General features: G+C 39.4%; 1 protein-coding gene and 1 long non-coding RNA gene across 4 annotated transcripts; one reads left to right on the top strand and one right to left on the bottom strand.

Annotated features, from left to right (window-relative positions):
- The first annotated feature begins 1319 nt into the window (after positions 1-1319).
- On the top strand, positions 1320-2723 carry LOC144383414 (uncharacterized). The gene is made up of 3 exons (XR_013450776.1): positions 1320-1460; positions 1577-1710; positions 2428-2723. It is a non-coding gene; the product is annotated as an uncharacterized LOC144383414 (long non-coding RNA).
- Positions 2623-6718, bottom strand: LOC144383413 (G2/M phase-specific E3 ubiquitin-protein ligase-like). Of its 3 annotated transcripts, none has more exons than XM_078080678.1 (10): positions 5991-6718; positions 5797-5897; positions 5507-5676; positions 4970-5164; positions 4565-4651; positions 3975-4228; positions 3768-3893; positions 3394-3534; positions 3129-3237; positions 2623-3026 (listed from the first exon to the last, which is right to left on the bottom strand). In XM_078080678.1, the coding sequence occupies exons 1-10, from the start codon at positions 6252-6254 to the stop codon at positions 2815-2817; spliced, it is 1659 nt and encodes a 552-aa protein (XP_077936804.1). In that variant the 5' UTR covers positions 6255-6718; the 3' UTR covers positions 2623-2814. The 3 variants fall into 3 exon arrangements, with proteins under 3 accessions (XP_077936804.1, XP_077936805.1, XP_077936806.1); XM_078080679.1 differs by having other exon boundaries at positions 3975-4174; XM_078080680.1 differs by lacking the exon at positions 5991-6718 and having other exon boundaries at positions 5797-5982.
- Between the last annotated feature and the right edge of the window lie 4197 nt (positions 6719-10915).

The raw sequence follows: 10915 nt of genomic DNA, 5'->3' as shown, positions 1-10915 counted from the left end.
AGAAACAACAGGGATCTTAGAAACTTGCACTTTCGAGCACTTTCGAGTAAAGTTACTGAATCGATTTCAAGTCACTGAATCGACTCGAATCAAATCGTTCTAAATTAACCCAAATCGTCCATGAATCGAATCGGCAACCATGAATCGAATCGTTGTTAAAATGAATCGTTACACCCCTAATATATATATATATATATATATATATATATATATATATATAATCTTTGCTGCCATCTTGACCATCAGGAAGCTGCGAGGTCCAACTAAGTGAGATTCATCTTTTTGTTGGTGAAGGCAGAGAGAGAGAGGGACACACTTGTGTCCATGTGTGATGAGGCTTTATGGGAAAACCACCAACAACGCCACCTGGGGACTTGTTATACAAAATATAATTGAACACCAACACAACATGCAAACATACAACATGGACAGGACCATAGGGGAATGAGGCCATGACGGCAGGTGCTTTTTAAGGGATGCCACTAATTGGCCGTGTGGTCGCGGAGGAGCCAGCCGGAAGGCTGCGTTTCCCACCACACATGCACTGTGAAGCAATATGAAATTACTACAGAAAGTATTGTCAGGCAGCAGAACCACTCGGCGAGGTTTAAGGTTTAACTAGATTGACCAACAAGTCAGGTTACCTTGGAGACTCGAGACAAGTGACATGTGTGACTCACAAGTATATCTAACTTGTCACACGACTGACAACTAATGTGACGTCACAAGTCAGTTGCGGTGTGACATAGTGTCGCTTGAGTTGACCCCCGTGCGACAATCTCTATGTCCGAGGGGGAACTGTTAAAGCGGTGGAGTTGACAAAGTGGGAGGGAAAACATGTTGCATTTATACCATCTGGCTTAATGAACTCTAACAGCTGCATGCGTATGGAGGACTAAAAGTGCCACAATTAAATAAATAAATACACCATTAAATAATTACTTAAATGTGTCATTCATTAATTAAAATTGGAATTAAATAAATAAATGTGTCATTAAATGTGTCATTAATTAATTAAAATACCGATTCATTGTATGTAAAATGCATATATAACTATTTCACCATTTACATTTACATTTCATGATCCTGCGTTGCAGCGCTTCATGAATTACTTAAAACTGTCAAACTGACCCATCAAAGTCAGTGGGCGGGGCTAACGCGAATCTAGTCTGATCCATTGCTTCGGAACTTATTGAAGTTGTTGGAGTCATTTCCGCACTTTCTGACGAAGATATCGACCACAGAGTAATTACAAATCTAGAAGAAGTTGTCCACCGCTTCTCTGGTACCAGGGCGCATCAGGCCCAACACACACAGGGACCGGGGCGTTTGCCGTTTGACATACCGAGTGCAGTTCTGGAGCATCAAGTTCTTTGTGGAGTTCCCGCAGTTCAAATCGCAGCGATGTTCGGAGTGTCAAAGAGGACCATCAGGAGGCGCATGCAACAACACAGTTTAAGGTATTTACACTAAATTCATGAGGTTTCTGTTTATGAATTGCTGCTCTCATACACTCTGAAAGAATATGGCGTTTAAGGTAACATTACTTGATGTTGTGTTTTTTTTGTTTCTACAGAAAAACAGATCTCTATTCAGCTGTGAATGATGAGGAGTTGGACCATATTGTAAGTGAAATTCACAGAAGTCATCCAAACACCGGCTACAAGCTAATGCGTGGTCACCTGAATGCAAGAGGTGTGCGTGTTCCAAGTGAGTATAATAATATGGGCATTATTTAAATGTATTTTTAATTCGGAGCTCTGCCCTTTTGAAAGGTGAAGGAAGCCCGCTTTTGGAAAGACATCGCCTCTGAGATGTAGAATGTGTATAATAGAAGAGAAACACACATTTCAGGACAGCTGACTTCTATCATCAGGATAGACATGTCCTGTGATTTTTAGCCTCCTGTTTAATAGAGGTGATACAATATCTGACAGTAATACGCTCAGCTGTCCGGATGTTCCTCCCCTCAGTCTCAAGACTGCAAGAGTCTTTACGCAGAGTAGATGCAGAGGGAGGCTACATGAGACGTCTGAGGCTGCGTGTATTAAGGCGACGGCAGTATTTTGTGCCTGGCCCAAACTCTTTGTGGCATATAGATGGCCACCATAAGCTCATCAGGTCAGTGATATTAGCAGATAAACAATTCATCGTTCTAGATGTTTCATTACAATTGTTTTACAATAAAGTTGTATCTGTGGTACTTTAAATGGAACATTTACTATATTGTCTTTAAAATCTCCCAAGCTTTTAAAGATCAACCTGTGAGCTGTAGTTTCTACAGTGCATACTACAGCTGTATTATTTCACAAAACTTTAATAACTAACAATTTCTCACTGACTTGGTGACCAAAAATAACAATCTTGTGTTAGGACATGTCAAACTATTTTTAAGTACAAGTTTGATTATGCTTGTCATCTTTTCAGATTCCTGAAGAGTATGGGATCGACTGGAACGGACCTCACAGCCTTCATGGAGGCACTGTGTCAGCCCCGAGGTTCAGCTGGCCCGTGAGCTCTCAGATGAAGAGGTTGCAATTTTGTCAGCTCCAGGAGTTTCTGTTACTGATGCGCTTAGACTATATGTAGAGACTGTGGAAGTGTTATCAAGAATCTTAGACTGATGTCCGACACGTTTTTATTTTTTGTGTTAGAACAAGCAGTCAAAAACTGAAAGTTTGCTTTCCTTTAAAAAAAAATAAATAAAAAATATATAAAATAAAGTTGCCGAATAAAAATAAAATAAAAAGTCAACTGCTGCAGTGTGTTAATCAGTTAACAAGTTCAAGACACTGAACTTGTGTCTGAAAATACTTAAACAAGCCCAAATCCAGTACTTTTTATAGCAGAGACAAGTGCTTTCTCAAAGTCCATGTAGATCTTGAAATGAGCTGGCAGCTTTAGTGTTTCAAAGCATGTGGAGGACGTAGGAAGGGTTCCCTCAGAAATCACCACTGTCAGTTCAGGAGGAAGCATCTCCCAGCCAACCCAGAATGTCAGCAGCTGGGCCAGGGTACCTGATGAAGCTAAAAGTCATACAATGGATTGAAGACATTTAGTTCAACTTTATTTGATCATATCTATCCATGAGACATAGAAGCATTTGTAAAGAGAAATGAGGTTTATACCCGTTTCAATGAACATCCTTAGAAAGCCAGTGATGCGGCAGGTGGTGTCCAAGTCAAAGTCTTCATCATCACTGTCCTCAACTGGCCATGTGATTTTTTCTAGGAGCATCTTAAAGAAAACAAATTGTAATTTTAAAAAGGGAGAACTTATTTTGGTGATGCAGATCACATTATTGGAAAATGGAAAAATAGCCAGCTCAGTCATGGAAAATAGACGTAAAATTCATTAAGTTAAGTCACAAATATAACTAAATTACTGACTTACCTGGGGTGTGAACTGCATTTCAGCTATTTTGGGGAAAAGAAGTGGGACAACATCTGGCCTAGATGTCAGCAGGGGCCATACCATCACATCTTTCAGTCCCTTTCTCAACTGTTTAATTTGGCGCATGGTCCTCCCAACGACCTAAGAGACAGACAGACCCATATTACAGCAGAAATCCTTAACCCAAATTTGACAAAAGTTGGCACAGTAGAACAAAATGTTAATAAAAGCACAATAAAGTGTCTTATAAAAACCCATTAAAACTCGAGTACTTAAACTCTTGTGTTAACATTAACAAGCCAGGGTTCAGAATACATTCTATAATTTCAACAAGTACAGCAATGAGTTCTGTCACTTAACCAGCAGGAACTCACTGCATGGAGTAGAAGTTTATTATGTAGCCATCTCCGATTTGTTTTGGTGACTGCCGGAAGATCCCAAGACATGGAAAGATCTGAAACTGTGTCTTTCTGTTCCGGTGTAAGTTCTTCATGTTCAAGCTAGAATAAGGACCATACCATTTATTATATCTGCCCAAGCAATATTTTTTTACATGGCAAATTATCTTTTAGGTTACATACCAGTTCTATGATGCTCCTGATGTGCAGATCAGGACAGTCTTCAATAACAACAGTAGCCATTTCAGGGTCCCCATTGAACAGTACATGAATTACAGCAGGACTTAATCCTGTGACATGGGGACCGTCATGCAGAAAAGTGTGGGCCAACATCCTTCCTGCAACCCGGAAGAGGTTGCTTTCAATAAGTGCCTCTGATGCTGCTGGAACAAGATGGTCAGGTACACCCTCAAATAGCAGTGTTCGGCCCATTCCTCCTGTAAAGTACCAAGAGAGCAGGGAATAAAGTCACAACAACTAACCTCTTAAATACATAAAATTACATCATACTAGTGCAGTGCCCGTTGAAAATGTGCCTGTTTGGAACAGGCGATTACTTGGCCTGTGGTATTGCTGCTTGTAGAATTCACTTAAACAAAATTGTAGCCTACTCCAAAATGACTTACAGACCCCAAACCACTTCAAATGCAACCCCCCTGTATATCCTACTACTGACTTACTGATTTACCTGACACAAAACATTGCCCACCGGCCCTCTGCTAAACAGCACATATCTGCGTTCATCAACCACCAGAACGTGTGCGAGTACTTACCAAGATCTAGACTGAATCCAAACTGGAGTTTGGATATGATTGTTGTCATAAAGTACCGCATCACTCCCTCTCCGATAGCAAGATCACCTGAAATAAAATACTGATAATAACACAGTGGAAAAAAGTGGCAGACAAATACGGGTAACTTGATTAGCTAACATTTAACAAGCAAGGGAGAAAAATAGTCAAAATTATATTGGCTGTAATTTAGAACAGCATCCTTAATATTGATTATTCCAGATAAGAGTATATTGTGCACAATATTCACATACATAACATTTTTTATCAATTATATAATTTTGTGCATTCCATTCTCCCATTTTCCAATGGGACAATTCCATATATGCTACTTGAGTGGTATAAACTGTACTGATGTATTTATATTATAAACTTTATATTACTTACCAACCAGAGTACAATGAAGTGGACATGCCCATTCTTGCTGCTGTTTATAGAATAAGAGAAGCTCCCGTTCCCGGTCCTCTTCAGACTCCCTTACATCCATCTTTATTCTAAGTGGTTTCCCAGTTGCATGTTCCCTTAGCAGATTTTCTTTGAAAACTTTGGCAGCTTGAGTGGGTTCCTCAATAATCTTCCATTCTAAACAAACAACAACAAAGTTATCTATTCCAGAGACATATTGTGAGTTGGCATGTTACCTGCATATACAGATACCCTCTCACTCTACACAACAGGAGGAAAATTATGTTATTTCACTGATAAAACGCGAGACCCAATAGCTTAAAAATCTGTCACAATGCCGAATTGACATAAAAACGGCATTCAACAAAAACTAAATATTAGAAAAATAAAAAAAACAGGTGCATGTTATTAATTGCCTGTAACTATTATCTTATCCAATTCTATATTAAAAGTATTCGCTTTCTATTGACTTTTCAGTTACACACAATCTTATAGCAACACTATTGTGATGACACATACCACTGTCTGTTTCTTTGCGATCCAACTTCTCGTTGACAATCACTGCTGGAACTACTGCACTCTCAGCTGATGTTTCAGACCTCACTGGAACACTGTCACTGACTAGGGCTGTCTCACTATCATTTTCTTCCCTTTGGTCTCCCTCTTGTTCTCTTTCCTCCATGGGTGTCCTTGAAGTGAACAGAATCGAAATGGTCATACTGGCTTATTTGTGTGCACAACACTCCAAGAGGACATATTCCCAAAGAAAATGAATATGCTACCCTCGCATTGCTTTAGGAAGTACATACCCATTGCAGCTCAATCTGTGCAGCTTCATCTCTGAAAAGGGAACTTCCATCTGACAAGTGATGCAGGGGATGACTGGACCAGAGGCAGGACGTGAGCTCTCCTAACAACAAATGGCTTTTAATTAATGATTAAAAGTCACCAGTAATCTTTGTTTTGATTATGTATTAAACTAGGTCTCTGTAAATTTATGTACACAATCTAAGGGTAGATCCTGTTGAAGTGGACGTATGTAGATTGTAGCTTGTCCAATCATCGTCGATGGATCTTTCAGATAGGCAAGGGTGTATCCAGTGCTGGGACACTGAAGCAATGCAAGATTTCGACTGCGAGTAGATCCTACAAGTTTTAGAAGTTCAAAGCCTCCCCCTTGTTGGAGCTTCGGAAACACTTCCATCAGTTTATTTGTTATAACCATGGGATCTTGGTCATTCCCTGGAGAAAAATAAAACAAAATCATAACTCACCTCACCTTAAATTAAGCAAATAAGCCTGTGATAACTATTATTCACAGTATTAAAATGAATTACGTTTGAGTCACTATACAATTAAATGCAAATAATTTCAATGAACACAATTTGTTTAATGCCTAGTTTCGCACTGACCTAAAATGTTACTTTTTGCTCTCCAAGTCCTGAAGTAAGAAGTTCAGCTTTAACCAGTACGCTTGGAATTTTATCCGCATTGTGGTCAGCCAAACAACAGACAGTATGTGTGTAGCTTCTTCGGCTAACTTGGACTTGTGCTGGTCGTCTCGTCATATTCCTTCTGGCTTCAATGTTGTATGGCGCAAAGAGCCTTGCTACCTCCGCTGCAACACAGAAAAACGTCACCGCTCAACGGTCACCAGTCAGCTAAAACAGTCTCTACTTCTATCTTGGGATGCTCAAACCAGCTAACACCATTAGCTAACTAGCGGGTTTTATGCTCCACCAATTAACAACGAACGTGTCGCGCACGAAACATCATAATACCACATACAAATACATTTTCGAGTCGATCTAATTTAACCCACACGTGTGTCCCGAATCATTAATGAGTAGCACACCTGGCTAACATGAAATTACTTAGCTTACCTTGGACAGGTGTACGTGATTGAGCGCCGGAGCCGTTGGACTTCTGCTCAGAGCTTCCTCAATCAAATTCGCTGCTTCTCTCAGCAGCTCCGGGCAACTTTTTGACATTTTGTCCTGCACCTCGCACGGCGTCTGCGTCCTTGGTCATTGGGGCTACCAGGACCGCGTCATCTCCTTGATTTTTAGCCGTTGCAATGAAAGTTCTGTTTAACAGCGTATCCAAACCAACGTAGAGGTGAATAGCGCCACCCAGTGTATTGGAATGTGTTCAGTAGCTCTGCAGCGATCCATTATCTGGAATTGATTTGTCTTGACTTGATGCACAGGGTAACCAATCAGGCGTTATGTTCCGCCTACCAACTTTTGATGGGTCAGTTTGACAGTTTTAAGTAATTCATGAAGCGCTGCAACGCAGGATCATGAAATGTAAATGTAAATGGTGAAATAGTTATATATGCATTTTACATACAATGAATCGGTATTTTAATTAATTAATGACACATTTAATGACACATTTATTTATTTAATTCCAATTTTAATTAATGAATGACACATTTAAGTAATTATTTAATGGTGTATTTATTTATTTAATTGTGGCACTTTTAGTCCTCCATACATGCGGTCCCATGATCATTGTTAAGGACTCTAACTCAACCCAGACTTTCTCCATCTACCAGCCAAAAGTTTGGACACGCTTTTTCGTTGAATTCAATTAGAAAACGTGTCCAAACTGGTACGGTAGTTTATTTAACAGAGCGGCACCCGGAGTTATTTATTAGCACAGTAGCCCAACAGGAGAACTCAGGCTTGGCATCCGCAGAACCGGACCTTTGACTAATTACGTCGGTAATTGATTTGTGATCTAAACACAAACACTATTACGGCTTCTCTTAGGCAGCATTGAAAAATCACTTAATAAACAAATACCAAAGCAACACCACAACAGTAACGTTACACAGCGGTGACAGAACTCGCTGGTCCTTAAAAATAGACAACACATTAACAGTACCTTTAAACTTCAAATAAAACAGGTCACAAACACGGGTGCGCAGCGCTAACGTTAGTTTGTTACGGGATCCAAATATTCCCGAAGCTTTTTTTCCTCTAAAGTCATAAGCTTAACAGTAAACAACTGTTTAGTGCTATTTTAAGGTGTAACAAAAAAGTAACAAAATGGTGCATGCTGAATTTTTATTATAAATAACGACATTTTGTGACTCCTTGTGTGCTGTTATTAATAATAGAATAAAGAAATTTAAGTCACATGGTTTACAAATAAAATAACGATTTAAAAAAATAATAATAAATATATATATATATTTTTTTGTGCACCTGTGTTTGTGACCTGTTTTATTTTTTTAAATCTACATTTTCCCCAGCCCCTCGTGCCCCACCTGTAATACCTCTGCTCCCCACAGTTTGAGAACCACTGGGTTAAGTAAAGTTACAGCTCACAATGCAATCAATTTCGCCTCAAATATCTCAAGGATAATTAAAAAAAACAAGCCAACCAAATGACCCCCTAAAATCTGTGAATGTCTGTTACCAAGTTTAGGAAATCTATGTGTGTTGCTTCACTTATTATGTAAATAATAAGCAAGCAACACATTTACATTTGTTAGTATGTACATAATACTGAGTTACTGGGCTCAGGGGATCAGGGTGTGTTACTAACTTCATCAGAGGGCGGCGTCCTGCGGAGAGCCTCGCTCCTTCACGCTGAACATCGGAGGCAGTTGCTGTGGTGATCGGTGCCCATAGGGACACATTTCTGCTCTCAGTAAAAAAATGAATCTCTACCTCTTCCCTGTTTGCTTTCTTTCTCTACAATTCTGTAATGAAATTAATCTCTCTGTTCTTGATATGGGTCAGTCCACATGCACCCCCCCCCCCCGGCTGAGAGGGACTGCTCCATCACTGTCATGAGGTGGCCAGATTGTGTGCAAAGCCACTAATAAACACATTTCACTGCCCTATAAATAGTGTGTTGTGGCTTTTGTTGATGGATGTGTGGTTAGATGTTTCTGCAGGTGCATGTGTATACATACTGTAAATATAGTAAGTGGTACAGTTCCGGGTAATGTAGCCTCCATTTTTTCCTTTCGCACAGACACACACACACACAAACATTTCTACTCACACACATATGACCTTCAGCAAAGTCTGTTTAAGGTTTGCTAGAGTATCAAGGGAAAAGCGATGTCTCAACTTTAACCCGAGCTCTTACAGCACAACCGTGAAGTTATTGTCTTAAAAGTAATATACACACTTTCTCATTGTGTGAGACATTTTGGTACTATTTATATATAGAAAATGACAATAACATCCTCTGGAACTGTGGATCCCAACCCAGTCTATTTTTCGCATATTCAAAGCCAAACTAACATTACATTGTATAGGAAAGGCTAGCGTACATATGTTTTTTTTATTGTTGAAATAAAAATAAGATAGCATGTTAACATTTTTCCTAAATGCATTTATAGTCTTTCAAAAACACAATGCGAAAAACGCTAGTTGTGTTCTACCCAAAGGTTTCCCTTTAAAAGTACTGGTCGACATATTCAATAAAAGGTTAAATCTGGCAGCAAAATGGTAAGAAATGCTTATTTATGTACAAATGACCATTTGGAAAAAAGGGGTTCCACAGAACAGAACAGGTTGAAGAGTCAAAATGAGTTTAGACGGGCTCAGTCATACCAATAAGTATAATGAAGTACTTAATTTACATCTATTAGTGCCGACGACTACTACATCCAATACCACTATTTCTAAATAGACTGGATAATATTACACATTTACAATAATGCACTATACTATATAGGATGTATTCGGTCAACACTAACTCCAAAAGAACTACCACTCATATAATATATGGACACCAAAGTAGATCAAAACAAAGAAAATGATACGATCAGTAATTGCCTGTTTTTATCATTTAACGCCCCTGGCATACCTCAACACATTCCTCTAAGTAAGACCTCCGTAAATACCGCTGTTAAACATCAAACTCTGGCTCTGACCTCTCCGGAACACCTTAATTGCAGGTCAAAAGGGTTTTAGACTGGACAAATTACAAGTCAACCCCTATTTGCTTGATTAGTTCCTCCTACACGGGCAGAGCGCCACTCTGCTCTCAGAGGGTCCTGCTGCCACAATCCAAGTGATTACAGGAAATGGAGTTCAGGAGATGAGGTCACTCTGGAACAAATAGCATTTGATCAGAAACTATAAAAAAAATGAAGGTATTTATTTATCTAACCAGTCGTGACTCGGATTGGGTCTGTTTTTTATAAAAATGTTAAGATTTGCTATAATTGAAATCCCAAGTGCTATTTTTTGTCTGACTAGTGGCTGTAAAAAACAAGTAAAAAATATAAGACACTGTGAGCCTTTTATTAAATATTCCAAACCCATAACTAGAATATCGTCAGGGTTTCGCCCTGGACTCAAATGCAGATCTCAGGGTTTCAAACAAAAAATGACTTTAATAAACTGAGAGGTAGAAAAAAAGCCTGATTGGACACAGGAGGAAACAATCAGGGACACGGCAGACAATCAGGGAGACAGCATGAAATGAAGTTGACCCAGGGACAGTAGAGGCAGGGAAATACAAAATTAATCAGGAAACAACCCAAACAGCGTGACAAATACATTTTTAGAAATAAAGGACGCTCATAATCCGTTTTAGTTCCTGATATGACCTTTTTAAGGGTTCAGCCTGGAACCCTTTAGAGCATTTCACCCAGAACCCTCTTTGTTGGTTCTATCTAGATCTGTCCCGCCACAACCCTTTAAAAAAGTCACAGCTCTGTTGAGCCGTGTATTCCTTTGGACCTCACTAGTAACGACTTCATGAACGATACGATTCTGACTATCAAAGAGAAAATTGATGGTCTCCTGCGTTCAACCAGTGCCGACCTGTCCTCCGATGTAGGAACCTTGGATGCAGCAGTGGGCCCTGATGCCTGTTTGGATGCCTTCTCTTCCATCAACCTTGATCAACTGACTTCTTTATTTTCAAAGTCTAAATCTTCTACTTGTCTCT

This window comes from Gasterosteus aculeatus, chromosome 9 (assembly GCF_964276395.1).
Source record: "Gasterosteus aculeatus chromosome 9, fGasAcu3.hap1.1, whole genome shotgun sequence".
Taxonomy (NCBI): Eukaryota; Metazoa; Chordata; class Actinopteri; order Perciformes; family Gasterosteidae; genus Gasterosteus; species Gasterosteus aculeatus.
This window is presented reverse-complemented; position numbering and strand designations above follow the sequence as displayed.

Coding starts and splice junctions, on each gene's coding strand:
- LOC144383413 (XM_078080678.1), bottom strand. CDS start 6,254: ATGATTTTGTTTTATTTTTCTCCAGGGAATGACCAAGATCCCATGGTT. Junction 5,898..5,990: donor AGGATCTACCCTTAGATTGT/GTACATAAATTT, acceptor ATTTGTTGTTAG/GAGAGCTCACGTCCTGCCTC. Junction 4,652..4,969: donor ACTTCATTGTACTCTGGTTG/GTAAGTAATATA, acceptor ATTTTATTTCAG/GTGATCTTGCTATCGGAGAG.